The sequence below is a fragment of the Hyperoodon ampullatus genome (assembly GCF_949752795.1).
Source record: "Hyperoodon ampullatus genome assembly, chromosome: 11".
Taxonomy (NCBI): domain Eukaryota; kingdom Metazoa; phylum Chordata; class Mammalia; order Artiodactyla; family Ziphiidae; genus Hyperoodon; species Hyperoodon ampullatus.
This window is the reverse complement of record NC_136924.1, coordinates 66613443-66632534: the sequence shown is the minus strand read 5'-3', so window position 1 is coordinate 66632534 and position 19092 is coordinate 66613443. Positions and strand designations below refer to the sequence as shown.

General features: G+C 39.2%; 1 protein-coding gene across 2 annotated transcripts in view; it reads right to left on the bottom strand.

The window, feature by feature from the left end:
* The window catches only part of SRGAP1 (SLIT-ROBO Rho GTPase activating protein 1), a gene marked incomplete at both ends in the record, with an annotated part of 272809 nt that overhangs the window by 30707 nt on the left and 223010 nt on the right, over positions 1-19092 (bottom strand). For both annotated transcript variants that reach the window (XM_079715252.1, XM_079715253.1), the window contains 3 exons: positions 13317-13451; positions 15993-16070; positions 16226-16286. In XM_079715252.1, coding sequence (XP_079571378.1) covers positions 13317-13451; positions 15993-16070; positions 16226-16286 — 274 coding nt within the window. The remainder of the gene's footprint in view (positions 1-13316; positions 13452-15992; positions 16071-16225; positions 16287-19092) is intronic.

The following is a 19092-nucleotide window of genomic DNA, read 5'->3' as shown; positions in this document are numbered from 1 at the left end:
TTGCAAAATCACTGGAAACAACCTAAATTTCTAAACCTAGGGGATTTGTTAAATAAAAACCATTATATGGACACTAAAAACTATGTTTTGAAAAATACTTAGTGATGTGGGAAAATGTTAATAACATCATTAAATTTAAAAAGTTTAAAGAAGAGCAAATATGTTATAATTTTTTTTTTTTTTTTGTATGTGTGTGTTATGCGGGCCTCTCACTGTTGTGGCCTCTCCCGTTGCAGAGCACAGGCTCCGGACGCGCAGGCTCAGCAGCCATGGCTCACGGGCCCGGCCGCTCCGCGGCATGTGGGATCTTCCCGGACCGGGGCACGAACCCGTGTCCCCTGCATCGGCAGGCGGACTCCCAACCACTGCGTCACCAGGGAAGCCCATGTTATAATTTTAAATAACAGATTTATTGAGATATAATTCACGTACTTGAAGTGTAAAATTCAATGGTCTTTAGTACACTCAGAATTGAGCAACCATAACTTCAGTCAATTATAGAACATTTTCATCATCTCTAAAAGAAATCTTACATTCACTAGCAGTCATTTGGTATGATACAGTTTTTATCAAAAGTATGTAGTTATGGTATATCTACATAATGGAATATTATTTGACAATTAAAAAAAGTGCTGACACATGCTGCAACATGGATGAACCTTGAAGACATGCTAAATGAATTAATCCAGTCACAAAAGACCACATATTGTATAATTCAATTTATATGAAATGGCCAGAATAGGTAAATATAGAGAAGGTAGATTAGTGGTTGTCTAGAGCTGAGGTTGGTGGTGGTTATGAGTAAATGGGAAGTGTTTGCTAATTGGGATTTCTTTTTGGAGTCAGGAAAGTGTTCTAAAATTGATTGTGGTGATTTTCATAATTCTGTGAATATACTAAAACCACTGAATTGCAAACGTTAATGGATAAATTGTACGGTATGAGAATTGTGTCTCAATAAGCTGCTTTAAAAAGTACATAGGTATATATATATATAGAAAAAAAATCTGGGAAGATATTAAAAAGGTTAATATTATCTTTGTGCAGAAGAATTATAGATGATTTGTTTTACTTATTTTCTAATTTTCTATAGTAATCACATATTAGTTGCATATTAAACAATTATTTTTAAAAAACACTGATTGGCTATTTGATGATTTTAAGGAATTACTGCTATTTTTTAAGGTATGAGAATAGTATTGTGGCTATGTTGTATATAAAAAAGAAAAGAACTGTCATTTCCCAGAGACACACACACAGATGAAATGATCGATGTCAGGGGGATGATATAAGGGGTATACATGGGACAAGACTGGCTAAGAAATGGAAATTGTTAAAGTGGGGTGATTATATTTATATTATTTATACATAAATATATCTTTCTGTATCCTTTTGTAGATGTTTGAAATTTTCTACAATAAATAAGTCAAAATGAAGGTAGGTTACAAATAGGAGAGTACAGTTCCACTTTGTTTTTTGTTTTTTTTTAAAGTGGTAAAAACAGATTTTATTTAGAAGCTATTGCAATATGGGAGAAGAGACCTCAGTCTAGAACTGCAGTCAATTCCAAAGACAGCATGGGCAAGTGGGGATTTATACCACTTTGGCTTTTAAAAACAGTTGTGACCTAAATGTCCATGGACAGATGAATGGATAAAGAAGATGTGGTACATATACACAATGGAACACTACTCAACCATAAAAAAGAACGAAATAATGCCATTTGCAGCAACATGGATGCAATTAGAGATTATCATACTAAGTGAAGTAAGTCAGAAAGAGAAGGACAAATACCATATGTTATCACTTATATGTGGAATCTAAAATATGACACAAATGAACCTATTTACGAAACAGAAACAAAATCAGGGACATAGATGATAGACTGGTGATTGCCAAGGGGGCGGGAGGTGGGAGAGGGTAGGAGTGGGAGTCTGGGATTAGGAGATGTAAACTGTTATATACAGAATGGATAAACAACAAGGTCCTACAGTATAGCACAGGCAACTATATTCAATATCCTGTGATAAACCATAATGGAAAAGAATATGAAAAAGAATGTATATATAACTTGAGTCACTTTGCTGTACAGCAGTAATTAACACAACAGTGTAAATCAGCTATACTTCAATTAAAAAAGAAACAAAAAAACAGTTGTCGGCTTCCCTGGTGGCGCAGTGGTTGGGGGTCCGCCTGCTGATGCAGGGGACGTGGGTTCGTGCCCTGGTCCGGGAGGATCTCACATGCCGTGGAGCGGCTGGGCCTGTGAGCCATGGCCGCTGAGCCTGCATGTCTGGAGCCTGTGCTCCGTGGCAGGAGAGGCCAAGGTGGTGGGAGGCCCGCGTACCGCAGGAAAAAAAAAACCAAACAAAAACAAAAAAAAAACCAGTTGTGTGCGTATATGAATATAAACGATCAGAATGTGTACACACTATTGATTCTCTTTGGGTAGTGGAATTATGGATGACAATATTTTGTTCTATGTGCTTTTAAGATATTTTTCAAGTTTTCTACAATGACTACATGTTGGTTTGGTGATAGGTTAAAAAATCTGCCCTCCTAAAAAAAGTTTGCTTGTGTCCAAACAGTCCCCTAAATAATAACACATAATGAAGTGCAAATGTTTCCACAGTACACGGACATTTCAGAAGCTGCCCAGACTGTGTGGGTATGATCTGGAGCATTCACAAAACCATTCACAAAGTGGATGGTTTACAAAAAAAACAAAAACAAAAACAAATCCTTGGGTGAGAAATGGAGATACTATCAAGCTTATATCAAATTTAGACTGCCTTTGATGTCTTCATCCAGATAAGTAATTTTTAAAAAGAAATTTATAGTGAATTGGGGATGAATAGTGCACACTAAAAAAAAAGAAAGAGAGAATGCTAAGACAAATTCCCTTTTACTACACTTGCAAGCAAGCTTCCAAAGAACATGGTATTAGGGGCATAAAAATGGCACAATAATAACTCACCACACACACACACAAATCTTTCCCCAAACAATTCAAAAGTAGGTAAGCAAAAGGTAGTAGGTGTTCCAGAGACTTATGTAAACTCTTAGAAAAGATGAAAAGGGAAGTTTTTCTATACAATATAACTATCACATGAAATTACCTTAATAGGGAAAATCAAATCCAATTATGGTGATGCTAGAAGATGACATGGACAAAGCAATCAATCTCCATGAAACCTCTCTCTCTCTCTGCTAACACTTCTAAATCTTTTGCTTCTATCACACACTTAGATTGCACTTATTTGTAAATGTCTTATCTCCTCTAGTAGATTTTAAACCTCCTGAATGCAAAAATCAAGTCTTTGAATCCTGAGAAAGTTTTGCAACATTGTAGGCAATTAATCAACGGTCCAAATCATTAAAAGTTTGTAATATCAATGAAAGGATATAATCATGAATGACATATTATACCATTTTCAAATAATTCACAGACAATCCAAGAAAAAAGAGATATATCATGGTCACATGGTAAGAGAAAATGCATGCCTAAAGATACATCAATAATAGCCAGGAACCCCCTTTTAAATAGATTAGATGTTGGAAGAAAGGGGGGTGTTATATATAGTGCCAGTAAGTGTTCTTGAAAAACATCCCATTCTGTAAAATTATGCACTAAAAATAATAGGACTTATAATAATGTAGGGTTGGGACAGACTAGTCAACATCTACTAAACTCTGTAATTAGAGCACTAACAAAAACATTAAAGATACGACTTAAATTACTAGCAAGTTAAATCTCTACTGGTGTGTGCACCTAGCATCCTTAGTGGCCTTAATCCCCGGGGACTCCTGCTTCTATGAGATGTCGGTCCTGGAGGGTATTCATTTCCACTAGAGACTATTTTCATAAAAATTAGCCCAAGGATATTAACCCATTTTTTTCATTAATCCATTGTTTAAATACAGGGGGAAATGTCTCTGCAGCATCTTTATTTGCACCTGCAGCATTTCATATAAGGCACTCCTTGCATAAAAGAAAGATATTTCGAGAGTTTAGAAGGATGGGACTGGAGTCGGAAGACAACTGCTCAGACTGCCAGAGCACCCTGGTCACTGTTCCACATTAGATGCTAGGAAGGCTAAATCAAGAGTGTTGGAGGAGGAACCGTAGAGCTGGGCTTTTTCCTGGACTTGGACTTACCTCTTCAATGGCTAGGTGGCTGACAGAGTCTTGGTGCTCCAGCGGGTGTCAGGCCTGAGCCTCTGAGGTGGGAGAGCCGAGTTCAGGACATTGGTCCACCAGAGACCTCCCGGCCCCATGTAATATCAAACGGCAAAAGCTCTCTGAGATCTCCAACTAAGCGCTAAGACCCAGCTCCACTCAACGACCAGAAAGCTACAGTGCTGGACACCCTATGCCAAACAACTAGCAAGACAGCTCCACCCATTAGCAGAGAGGCTGCCTAAAATCATAAGTTCACAGACACCCCCAAGCACACCACCGGATGTGGTTCTGCCCACCAGAAAGACAAGATCCAGCCTCATCCACCAGAACACAGGCACTAGTCCCCTCCACCAGGAAGCCTACACAACCCACTGAACCAACCTTAGCCACTGGGGGCAGACACCAAAAACAACGGGAACTATGAACCTGCAGCCTGCAGAAAGGAGACCCCAAACACAGTATGTTAAGCAAAATGATAAGACAGAGAGAAACACACAGCAGATGAAGGAGCAAGGTAAAAACCCACCAGACCAAACAAATGAAGAGAAAATAGGCAGCCTACCTGGAAAAGAATTCAGAGTAATGATAGTAAAGATGATCCAAAATCTTGGAAATAGAATGGAGAAAATACAAGAAATGATTAACAAGGACCTAGGAGAACTAAAGAGCAAACAAACAATGATGAACAACACAATAAATGAAATTAAAAATTCTCTAGAAGGGATCAATAGCAGAATAACTGAGGCAGAAGAACGGATAAGTGACCTGGAAGATAAAATAGTAGAAATAACTACCACAGAGAAGAATAAAGAAAAAAGAATGAAAAGAATTGAGGACAGTCACAGAGACCTCTGAGACAACATTAAATGCACCAACATTTGAATTATAGGGGTCCCAGAAGATGAAGAGAAAAAGAAAGGGACTGAGAAAATATTTGAAGAGATTATAGTTGAAAACTTCCTTAATACGGGACAGGAAATAGTCAATCAAGTCCAGGAAGCACAGAGAGTCCCATACAGGATAAATCCAAGGAGAAACATGCCAAGACACATATTAATCAAGCTATCAAAAATTAAATACAAACAAAAAATATTAAAAGCAGCAAGGGAAAAGCAACAAATAACATACAAAGGAATCCCCATAAGATTAACAGCTGATCTTTCAGCAGAAACTCTGCAAGCCAGAAGGGAGTGGCAGGACATATTTAAAGAGATGGAAGAGAAAAACCTACAACCAACATTACTCTACCCAGCAAGGATCTCATTCAGATTTGATGGAGAAATTAAAACGTTTACAGACAAGCAAAAGCTGAGAGAGTTCAGCACCACCAAACCAGCTTTACAACAAATCCTAAAGGAACTTCTCTAGGCAGGAAACACAGGAGAAGGAAAAGACCTACAGTAACAAACCCAAAATGATTAAGAAAATGGTAATAGGAACACACATATCGATAACTACCTTAAATGTAAATGGATTAAACGTTCCAACCATAAGACACAGACTGGCTGAATGGATACAAAAACAAGACCCATATATATGCTGTCTACAAGAGACCCACTTCAGACCTAGGGACACATACAGACTGAAAGTGAGGGGATGGAAAAAGATATTCCATGCAAATGGAAATCAAAAGAAAGTTGGAGTAGCACTTCTCATATCAGACAAAATAGACTTTAAAAATAAAGGCTATTACAAGAGACAAAGAAGGACACTACATAATGATCAAGGGATCAATCCAAGAAGAAGATATAACAATTGTAAATACTTATGCACCCAACATAGGAGCACCTCAATACTTAAGGCAAATGCTAACAGCCATAAAAGGGGAAACTGACAGTAACACAATCATAGTAGGGGACTTTAACACCCCACTTTCACCAATGGACAGATCATCCAAAATGAAAATAAATAAGGAAACACAAGCTTTAAATGATACATTAAACAAGATGGACTTAATTGATATTTATAGGACATTCCATCCAAAAACAACACAATACACTTTCTTCTCAAGTGCTCAGGAACATTCTCCAAGAAAAATCATATCATGGGTCACAAATCAAGCCTTGGTAAATTTAAGAAAATTGAAATCGTATGAAGTATCTTTTCTGACCTCAATGCTATTAGACTAGTTATCAATTACAGGAAAAAATCTGTAAAAAATACAAACACATGGAGGCTAAACAATACACTACTAAATAACCAAGAGCTCACTGAAGAAATCAAAGAGGAAATCAAAAAATACCTAGAAACAAATGACAATGAAAACATGACGACCCAAAACCTACAGGATGCAGCAAAAGCAGTTCTAACAGGAAAGTTTATAGCAATACAATCCTACCTTAAGAAATAAGAAACATCTCAAATAAACAACCTAACTTTACACCTAAAGCAATTAGAGAAAGAAGAACAAAAACACTCCAAAGATAGCAGAAGGAAAGAAATCATAAAGATCAGATCAGAAATAAATGAAAAAGAAATGAAGGAAATGATAGCAAAATCAATAAAACTAAAAGCTGGTTCTTTGAGAAGATAAACAAAATTGATAAACCATTAGCCAGACTCATCAAGAAAAAAAGGGAGAAGACTCAAATCAATAGAATTAGAAATGAAAAAAGGAGAAGTAACAACTGACACTGCAGAAATACAAAGGCTCATGAGAGATTACTAAAAGCAACTCTATGCCAATAAAATGGACAACCTGGAAGAAATGGATAAATTCGTAGAAATGCACAACCTTCCGAGACTGAACCAGGAAGAAATAGAAAATATAAACAGACCAATCACAAGCACTGAAATTGAAACTGTGATTAAAAATCTTCCAATAGGGCTTCCCTGGTGGCGCAGAGGATGAGAGTCCGCCTGCCGATGCAGGGGACACGGGTTCGTGCCCCGGTCCGGGAAGATCCCACATGCCGCAGAGCAGCTGGGCCCGTGAGCCATGGCTGCTGAGCCTGCGCATCCGGAGCCTGTGCTCCACAGCGGGAGAGGCCACAACAGTGAGAGGCCCAGGTACTGAAAAAAAAAAAAAAAAAAAATCTTCCAACAAACAAAAGCCCAGGACCAGATGGCTTCACAGGCAAATTTTGTCAAACATTTAGAGAAGAGCTAACACCTATCCTTCTCAAACTCTTCCAAGATATAGCAGAGGGAGGAACACTCCCAAACTTATTCTATGAGGCCACCATCACCCTGATACCAAAACCAAAGATGTCACAAAAAAAAAAAACTACAGACCAGTATCACTGATGAACATAGATGCAAAAATCCTCCACAAAATACTAGCAAACAGAATCCAACAGCACATTAAAAGGATCATACACCATGATCAAGTGGGGTTTATCCCAGGAATGCAAGGATTCTTCAATATACACAAATCAATCAATGTGATAAACCATATTAACAAACTGAAGGAGAAAAACCATATGATCATCTCAATAGATGCAGAAAAAGCTTTCAACAAAATTGAACACCCATTTATGATAAAAACAGTCCAGAAAGTAGGCATAGAGGGAACCTACCTCAACATAATAAAGGCCATATATGACAAACCCACAGCCAACATCGTTCTCAATGGTGAAAAACTGAAAGCATTTCCACTAAGATCAGGAACAAGACAAGGTTGCCCACTCTCACCACTATTACTCAACATAGTTTTGGAAGTTTTAGCCACTTCAATCAGAGAAGAAAAAGAAATAAAAGGAATCCAAATCAGAAAAGAAGAAGTAAAACTGTCACTGTTTGCAGATGACATGATACTATACATAGAGAATCCCAAAGATGCTACCAGAAAACTACTAGAGCTAATCAATGAATTTGGTAAAGTAGCATGATATAAAATTAATGCACAGATATCTCTTGCATTCCTGTACACTAATGATGAAAAATTTGAAAGAGAAAGTAAGGAAACACTCCCATTTACCATTGCAACAAAAGGAATAAAATACCTAGGAATAAACCTACCTAAGGAGACAAAAGACCTGTACTCAGAGAATTATAAGACACCGATGAAAGAAATTAAAGATGATACAAACAGATGGAGAGATATACCATGTTCTTGGACTGGAAGAATCAACATTGTGAAAATGACTATAGTACCCAAAGGAATCTACAGATTCAATGCAATCCCTATCAAACTACCACTGGCATTTTTCACAGAACTAGAATAAAAAATTTCACAATTTGTATGGAAACACAAAAGACCTTGAATAGCCAAAGCAATCTTGAGAAAGAAAAACAGAGCTGGAGGAATCAGGCTCCTGGACTTCAGACTATACTACAAATCTGCAGTAATCAAGACAGTATGGTACTGGCACAAAAACAGAAATATAGATCAATAGAACAGGATAGAAAGCCCAGAGATAAACCCACGCACATATGGTCACCTTATCTTTGACAAAGGAGGCAAGAATATACAATGGAGAAAAGACAGCCTCTTCAATAAGTGGTGCTGGGAAAACTGGACTGCTACATGTAAAAGAATGAAATTAGAACATTCCCTAACATCATACACGAAAATAAACTCAAAATGGATTAAAGACCTAAATGTAAGGCCAGACACTATCAAACTCTTAGAGGAAAACATAGGCAGAACACTCTATGACACAAATCACAGCAAGATCCTTTCAGACCCACCTCCTAGAGAAATGGAAATAAAAACAAAAAAGCGCAAATGGGACCTAATGAAATTTAAAAGCTTTTGCACAGCAAAGGAAACCAAAAACAAGACGAAAAGACAACCCTCAGAATGGGAGAAAATATTTGCAAACAAATCAACGGACAAAGGATTAATCTCCAAAATATACAGGCAGCTCAATATCAAAAAAACAAAAAACCTAATCCAAAAATGGGCAGAAGACCTAAATAGACATTTCTCCAAAGAAGATATACAGATTGCCAACAAACACATGAAAGGATGCTCAACATCACTAATCATTAGAGAAGTGCAAATCAAACCTACAATGAGTATTGCCTCACACTGGTCAGAATGGCCATCATCAAAAAATCTACAAACAATAAATGCTGAAGAGGGTGTGGAGAAAAGGGAACCCTCTTGCACTGTTGGTGGGAATGTCAATTGATACAGCTGCTATGGAGAATAGTATGGAGGTTCCTTAAAAAACTAAAAACAGAACTACCATACGAACCAGCAATTCTACTACTCAGCATATACCCTGAGAAAACCATATGTCCAAAAGAGTCATGTACCACAATGTTCACTGTAGCTCTATTTACAATAGCCAGGACATGGAAGCAACCTAAGTGTCCATCGACAGATGAATGGATAAAGAAGATGTGGCACATATATACAATGGAATATTACTCAGCCATAAAAAGAAACGAAACTGAGTTATTTGTAGTGAGGTGGATGGACCTAGAGTCTGTCATACAGAGTGAAGTAAGTCAGAAAGAGGAAAACAAATACCGTATGCTAACACAAATATATGGAATCTAAAAACAAGAAAGAAAAAAAAAATGGTTCTGAAGAACCTAGGGGCAGGACAGGTATAAAGATGCAGACATAGAGAATGGACTTGAGGACACGGGGAGGGGGAAAGGTAAGCTGGGACGAAGTGAGAGAGTGGCATGGACATATATACACTACCAAATGTAAAATAGATAGCTAGTGGGAAGCAGCCACATAGCACAGGGAAATCAGCTAGATGCTTTGTGTCCACCTAGAGGGGTGGGATAGGGAGGGTGGGAGGGAGTCACAAGAGGGAGGAGATATGGGGATATATGTTTATGTATAGCTGATTCACTTTGTTATACAGCAGAAACTAACACGCCATTGTAAAGCAATTATACTCCAATAAAGATGTTAAAAAAAAAAGAAAGATATTTCTGTAGATTTTCCTTTTTTCCATTATGTTCTTCCTATTTTGCTTCATATTTAATTTTGAGAAAGCTTGTCTTGGATTGTTACAAAACATTTACTGTGCTGGGAAAAATCATGCTGGAACCAACACAACTTCTGGGTTAAGCTAACATCATTTCTAAATGCACGTGAAGTAATTATGGCAGAGAAACACATATGTTGCCGGACAGATAGATTGGTAAATGGCTGACCCAGGTACTGGCATATGTGACCTGAGTTTGTAGTAGGAGTAGTTGTAATAGTTGTAATGATGATAGCTAGCAACATATACTTAGGCTCATTATGTGCCAGGCATGATGCTATAAACACTTAGTATGGACTATCTCCTTTATTCACACAGACTCTATGAAGTAGATAAAGAAACAGATACTTAAAAAGATTAAATATTTATCTCTGCCCAAGGTTACAAAGTTGTTAAGTGGGGAAGCTAGGATTTGAACCTAGATCTTTCTGACTCTAAGGCTTCAGCTTTTAATAACCACAATAAAATAATATTTCTCATCTAATGAAAGTGTGATGTGATTTTGCAGTGGTAAATGACAATGCAGACCACTGGTCTTTATCCAGTTGGCATATGTAAACATAAATGTTGATGATGTATGTACCTAGAAAACCACTGAATATTAGAGAGTGCTTATAATTTTTGCAGATTTAAACTTTCTGGCTAAGCTGGTGAGGGAAATCTTTGCACATGGCCAAAGGAGAATTCCAGAAGTGTGACACCTTCTCAGTTCTTTCCAGCTGAGTCAGAGGCTGCTGTGATGACTCAGGCTACGCGAGGGCCTTGGAATGGACACTCAGGCACACTTCTGAATTCCACACACGCATCAGACTATATGGGGCGGGGGTGGAGGTAATTATGACCAGGGAATTCATACTCAATGAGATCTAGGACTTCAGGCCTGGATGCCAACCAAATAATCTTGGTGGAATTTTGACTTTTCATTTAAATTCTATTTAACAACTATGAATTATTCACTCACCACATGACTGGAATTAACTATGCCAAGTGTTGGAGCTACAAAACGGAATAAACTATCAAGACCTCACACGCCCATGGAGCTAAATGTAGGCATTTCACTGAACATACTCCATGCTGGGCACTCTTCCTGGCACTTTACATGTATTAACTCATTTAATTCTCACAACCTTATTATATATGGACTAATGTTCTCCCTATTTTATAGATGATGAAACTGAGGTGCAGAGAGGTTAAGAAACTTGCTGAGCAATTTGGACCTAGGATTTGGACCTAGGCTGTTTGAGTCTGGAACCTACGTTCTTAGCCTCTTCCCTAAACTCTCTGTAGTAGAGGGAGACAGAGAGGTTAAAAGTAATTGTAATGCGGGGCTTTAAGAAAAATTATAGACATATGTATACAATGGAATATTAGTAGAGGAGAAAGTGACTAATGCTGCCTCGGGTACTAGGGAGGATGGCGGTCTGGGAGGAGTGCCAGCTCAGCAAATCCTTCCTAGTGGATGTCAAATGGCTGTCAGGGACAGCAGATGAAACAGCACAGGCAAAGGCACGGAGGTGGGAAATGGCCTGGCGTGCCTGCAGGTTGCTACTGTTGAAATTGAAGGTCAATAAGGGGGCTTCTCTGGTGGCGCAGTGGTTAAGAATCTGCCTGCCAACACAGGGGACAGGGTTCGAGCCCTGGTCCGGGAAGATCCCACATGCCGCGGAGCACCTAAGCCCATGCGCCACAACTACTGAGCCTGCGCTCCTAGAGCCCGTGCTCCGCAACAAGAGAAGCCACCGCAATGAGAAGCCCGCGCATCACAAAGGAGAGGAGTCCCGGCTCGCCACAACTAGATAAAGCCCGTGCGCAGCAGCAAAGACCAAAATAAATAAACCAAATAAATAAGACCAAAATAAATAAATGCAGCCATAAACAAACAAACAAACAAATAAATAAATAAAAGAAAGGCAACAGGGTGGTTGGCAGGAGATGAGATCAAGGAGAGGAAGAATTTCATTCTGTGAATTGGCCATACCAAGGGGTTTGTTTTCAGGTGGGAAATATTGAAATAGGTTTTAAACGGGGTGGTGCGGTGGTGGTAATGTAACACTTGATTTGCCCTTTTGAACCTAGCTGGGGTTGAGAGGTAAGGAAAGAGGGCAAAACCTACATGTAGTGTCTCCCAGTGAGAAACCAAGGCCCTGGTGACGGGAATGGGGAAGGAAGGGTGAGTGGAGAGATTTTCTGAGGTCCACTGGACCTGTTGATTCAGGTGGGTGGTTTGGGAGAGGAGGTTTGTTCATTAGAGTAAAGCTTGATTCTCATGAAAGCCCTCACTATGTGATTTAAGTCAGCTCTACACCTTTGCCCAGGAATTTGGACTTAAAGGACACTACATTTATAGATGTATGGGATGTGACTGAGGTTAAATACCTAATTCTCAGTATCATTATTTTCAACTTCCTTCCTGTAGTGACAAGAGCTCCCCACCCACTGCAGAAAACAGCAATGTTTTACTCTGCTGCTGATTATGGGTTTCATAATATATCATACATGGTCCCAAGGCAACTCTGCCTATTAGCTGGGGATGCCCACTGACAGATAATTACCACCTGCTGTTCCTACACTGTAATAATGATCATTTATCTCCTTTTACCTTATTTCTCTTTATATAAAAAAATTATTTATTTGGTTGCACCAGGTCTTAGCTGCAGCATGTGGGCTCCTTAGTTGTGGCATGCGAACTCTTAGTTGCGGCATGCATGTGGGACCTAGTTCCCTAACCAGGGATTGAACCCAGGTCCCCCCGCATTGGGAGTGTGGAGTCTTATCCACTGCACCACCAGGGAAGTCCCCACCTTTTGCCTTGTTTCTTGAAGTAACATTCAAAGATGGATAAGTCACCCTACTCCTAAGATCAGTGGAGAAAACCAAGAACCAAAAGCCAAAAAGGAGTTACATTTCCATGCTTATAGCCTCCTCCTCACCTTCAGCTGGTTGGCACCTGCCTCTCTGCTTTATCCCACATACTAACGGGGTAGCTCTCGGGCTCTATGGAGCCCGAGGAATGTTTAGGAGCAGAGCCCACTCAGCAAAGGGTGAGGCCACAGCTGGAAAGATGACTCACGCTGGATCCAGAGAGAAAACAAATGGTCTCAGAAATTTGGTGGTGATGGGTGATGGTGGGGGAGGAAGATACAGGGAGAGGGGCCACTGCCTTTTCCAGGAAATTGGTTAGTGAAATAATTCTAGTGGGAAAAGAATTGTTAAAAAAAAAAAAAAAGCCCACTTACTGACACAAGAAATCAGATCATTAAATCTTTCCTTAGGAAAGAGGGGGTTTTCCAGCCCACGGAAGTAGAGCTTTAGAACGCCAGCAACTGAGTTAATATCATGGTTACTCTGCTCGTCAGCCAAAGGGTTTTCACCTAAAAAAAAAAAAAAAAAAAAAAAGAAAAATTAGTTACATACACATTGCTTCTCTTTTTATCTCTGAACAAAAATATGTTTCTATACTCACACACACATTTCTATATATACATGTATCTTTTAATTATGTTTTATGGAAGATTATATGCTACTAAAATTAAAATAACTGGTTTAGATATCCTACCCCATGATTAACCTAAAAATAGTTGGTTAAAATAAAGCTTTTTTTTTTATCATATGCTACCAAATAATCCCTTACAAATTACCTAAATCTTAAAATAAAATATTGTGGGATTTATAATTGGACCCAACTTTTTTTTTTAAAGCTAAAATCTGTTATCTTAGGTTGACATAAATTCAAATACTATATTCTGTGTTTCTTATTCTACTGGGAAAAAGAAACAATATAGGTCTGTCTGGCTATGCTATATGGATCAGCAACATTTATCAGAAATACTATAGGATTCACCTAATTGTGAATACCGACAATTAAATAAATACTTCTCAAAGTGGCATGGTGGTGTTCACAGCAGACTTGAAAGCTGCTTTCAGCAGTGGGAGATTTTGAAATCAGAGAGAGGAATTTGAAAATGTACCTTAACAGTACCAAGGAATTTGCATAAAATGTGGAAAATTTAAAAATATATCTCAAACATGAAATTATATTATTCTTTATGCTAAGCACTTTAAAATGATCAGGTAACTGACCTGGCTTGTCCACCTCCCTGAGAATCAAACTGAAATAAAATCCTTAAGAAGTTCAACATAATGTGCAGCTTTAAATCAAACTCCGTTTTTTTATTCACAGGTCTGCTCTTGTAAAGTTCACAAAAATTGTACATTGAATTTTTTTTTTTTTTTGGTGGTACGCGGGCCTCTCACTGTTGTGGCCTCTCCCGTTGCGGAGCACAGGCTCCGGACGCGCAGGTTTAGCTGCCATGGCTCACAGGTCCAGCCGCTCTGCGGCATGTGGGATCCTCCCGGGCCGGGGCACGAACCCATGTCCCCTGCATCGGCAGGCGGACTCTCAACCACTGCGCCACCAGGGAAGCCCTGTACATTGAATTTTAACTTTTTTTTTTTTTTTGCCTGTTGGGGCAGCTTATTTTCAGGGACCTGTGGTTCCTTTTTCTCTGCTTCAAGGGTGGGAAATCATTGAACACGAATTCACCAAAATATTTTTTTTTTGCCCACTGTGAGAAAGCCTTACCCAAAGGGATCACAAACAAACAACATACTAGGGGAATGTTCAAGGAAAAATAATAAAGTGTTTTTGCTTGCAGTGGCTGGCACAGGAACCTGAGGCTTTACTACACTTCAATTTATCTTGAATATGGTCCATGTAAGAGACTTGGACACTTAGCCTTTGAGAGGGGAGGCTGCTCGGCTCTATGCACTGTAAGAGGCTTTGGAAGAGGGAAAACAATCTGGCTCCGAGTTCACCTCTTTACCCAAGGTTTCAGACTGGCTCTGTGTCGAGTCTGGGTTAGGGCAAATGGGACCAAGAGGGGTTGCCTTGTCTCCAAGCCTTGATGCCCCTCCCTCTGCATTCTTGGCTTGACTTCCAAGCAGAGGCAGGAAGGTGCAGCTGTATCCAGAAGCAGACACAATACAAGTCATTGTAACTGGAGAGCATTAGCAGCTAAGACCCACTACTAAAGACTTAGGCACTTCCATGGATTATACCCAATTCTCACACCAGTCCTGGGATTCTGCAGATGAGGAAACCGAGGCCAGAATAAGAGATGAGTCACTTGACCCAAATCACATGATTAGTAAATGCAAGAGTGGGATTTGATTCTAGGTCCGCTTGATGCTAAAGTGTACGGTTTTGCTAATCATAATGTTTAGGAGGACTTATTTAGCCAATTGGGAATAAGAGTAAGGCACCAACTGAGGTCACAGGGAAGGAGTCTGGGGATGGTAATAAGAGGAGGGAGAGTTCCTGACAAAGGAAACAGACATGAAGCTGGGATGAGTCACCTCAAACAGCTGCTATGCAGGCCCAGGGCTGTTCTTGCCACTCTTCTAGAACCTTTCATGAGCCACCTTTGACAACGTGCTGAGGATTATCAATGCCAGTCCTAAACCAGGATACAAAACTCATATACTTTTCTAGACTTGATAACAAAGTCTTATGATTTTGGCTTCATTTCTCAGCTATCCTAAATAGATTCTTTTTTTTTTTTTTTTTTTTTTTTGTGTGTTATGCGGGCCTCTCACTGCTGTGGCCTCTCCCGTTGCGGAGCACAGGCTCCGGACGCGCAGGCTCAGCGGCCATGGTTCACGGGCCCAGCCGCTCCGCGGCATGTGGGATCTTCCCAGCCGGGGCACGAACCCGTGTCCCCTGCATCGGCAGGCGGACTCTCAACCACTGCGCCACCAGGGAAGCCCCCTAAATAGATTCTTAACTCAACATCCACAACGAAATAAATGCAGAGAAAGGTTTTGAAGATATACAGAATAAGTATGCCACTTCACTCTACAGAAGATGATGACTTTTTATCAAGGTTTGCTTATAGGTGCAGACATGCAAGTACCTCTCTCAAATGAATTTTTAATATCATTGACTTCCACCTGGGAACCAGACACTCTGAAAATCCCCTGATGTTGAAGACCTAAAGAGAACAGAAGGGAAAGAGCATGAAAGAACCCATAATGTCCTCCAGGTCCCCCTTTTCCCAACAATTAAGTATTAAAAGGAAAGACATATTTACTGAAATACTCCTAGTAATTATTGTTTAAAATAAGAATATTGCAGTTTAGGGCTTACCATAGAGATTGATGAACCGAATACAGCTTTCCACAATGAGGGGGATGATCTGTCCTGAGTCCTGGGTAAAGAGATGGAAACCAGTTAACCGCAAAGAAGAGGCACAAATCACACATAATAATAAAGCTCATAGTTTAACCCTAGTTAAAGACGGACTTTTACTCTTTTAGATGATCATTTCCAAACACACTCCCTCTAAAATATTCCACAAGGGCCAAATATAAAATTATGTTTAACCGAAGGTATGTTTCAGTTCTGGGGCAAACCAAATTAAATACATTGAAGGCAATCGTGTTTCAACTTACTCTGCTGTGCCTAAAGATGTCCAGCTAATTCATCTTTTCTACTGTATGTAGGCTTACATATAGAAATGAATATATAAATCACTCATTTCTTAAAAGGTTATTTATACAAGTAATTAATCTAATGGACCTGAAAAGAACTCTTTTTTTTTTTTTTTTTTTTTTTTTGCGGTACACGGGCCTCTCACTATTGTGGCCTCTCCCGTTGCGGAGCACAGGCTCCGGATGCGCAGGCTCAGCGGCCATGGCTCACGGGCCCAGCCGCTCCGCGGCATGTGGGATCTTCCCGGACCAGGGGACGAACCCGTGTCCCCTGCATCGGCAGGCGGACTCTCAACCACTGCGCCACCAGGGAAGCCCCAGAACTCTGTGTATTTTAAGCATAGCATCTTAGGACTGACTGACTGTACTAGTCACCAAACACAACCATTCAGCCATCTCAGGATCTTCTCTGTGGCATCCCTGAGAGTCCACCATCTAGATGATGACAGTTATAAAAGGGCTTACATGTTTCCAGATGCATAATATGAGAATTGCTTTAGAGCTGCTCATAATGTGTCATGTATTTATTTAGTTGGCATCAGAACTTACTGATCCTTAGAGATTTTTCACTGTTATTTTTTCATGTTTTAAGGATGGAGAAAAAAAATGGCACCAATGCACACCCCATTAGATCTCATTTTTTTAGAAGGAACATCTCTTAGCCTTCTTTCTCCACATCTCATAATATAGTCAGTGCACTCTACTGAGCAAATGTGAATTCTGGAAATGTATTAAGACATGTACAGGATGACAAATGAAATGAAAGAGCTGCTTAGGTCACAGTTAAATATGTATCAATGCCATGCACTCCATGTAGTTAAAAGAGGTTACCGACTATGGAGTTATTTTTCATGTTCTTTTCAGGCTTTGCTCTTTCAGGAATTAGAGCTTTAAGGTTAACATGGAGGTTCAAAATGATTAGCTGAAATCAGGCACTAATTCATGTGGAATTTTATTCTGCAACACAAGAAGAATTTGGTTGTCTCTATCTATTAGAACAATTCAGAATCCACTAACCTTTCCAATTAATCAACAGGGCAAGGAGTGGGAATAATGCAGTCCAGCAATCTAACTTTTTACCATTCCTAGAATGGGTAATATACTTCTTGAGGAATGGTTGGTTTCCTTTTCGGTTTTAAGACAATCTCATCAGTGTATAAACCAGTTAATGGTTCAATTACTTCTGGAGGCTGCATTAAGTTTCTCTAATTAGTCAATTTGTTTCAGGAATGTAAACTTTATTAATTGTGGACCAGTTGGCTCAAGAATAGCCATATAATTACATCAAAACTTACTAAATATGAGAGGGGATTTTTCTTTAGGATACAAACTTTTTTTATGTGAACAATTCCTATAAAACTGTAATCTAAAAGAGCAACAGATATTTAAATGTAAATGATAAAACGAGAATATTAGTTTGCAACTCAACTGAACTTAGGATTAAAACAAAAAAACCAAGAATAAAAGGTTATTAAAAGGAAAATGTTTGCATTAAGAAAGTTCTAAATAAAAATGCGTTAGGTTTGTGTATTATTTTTTAAATATTTTCATCTTCACATTTGCTTAGGCAACTGCTAATCTTTCAGCTATCATCACTATTTCATTCAGATATCAAGAATTTTGGAGTCAAAAAGTAATGAATGTGCATGTTTTAATTTAACTTCATGGATGCCAGATGCTTTGGTAGAAAATATTTTACAAGAAGTGAAGCAATGGGCTGTGTTCCATCAACCATTCAAACAAATCCCTTTGTGTCTCAGTTTCCCCATGGGAAACAGGAAAAATGGTGTTTTTCTCGCAGTGATATTGTGGGGACCTCAATTGACTGGGCACTTTTCAGAAGTGTAGGGATCTCTGTATCCACTGTTTCACTGCTAGGACCAAAGGTTCTTTAATATGGCATCTGGGACAAAGCAGAGCTCACATAAGTGAATTTTCCACGATAAGTGGTTTACTCCTCCTTTCGTGCCTAAATTTGGTTTCCTTTAACTGTTCTTAATGAAAAATCTTTTAAAAATATAATATGTGCTTTCCTATGACCTTAAGCAGTCATTCTTGTACTGTGCTATCAAATATAATGGAATCACACATCTGCTTCTTTGAGCTTTTCTATATTCTCCTTCTCTGCCAGGCCATCAGTTGCATATCCCAGTGCTTTCATTTTATCATTCCCTTCTCTCCATCTAGTTTGCCCCTGCTTGTGAGCCCTGGGCTGGGAAACCAGATAATCAAATTTGACAATAATTTCATATTAAATTAGAGCCAATAAGGCTCTTCTGGGTTTAAGGCTAATGGCATTGGATTCGTGATTGCTCTGTAGGTTGTCCAGTGACTTTTCACTCAATTCCAGGGTTAGGGCTCAGTTTTAAGGTTGTCAGATGCTTTTAATCTCTGTATGTATGCATGTGTCTCTCTGTCCGCATGCATGCACACACACACATACATTTTTTTTTTTTTTTTTTTTTTTTTGCGGTACGCGGGCCTCTCACTGTTGTGGTCTCTCCCATTGCGGAGCACAGGCTC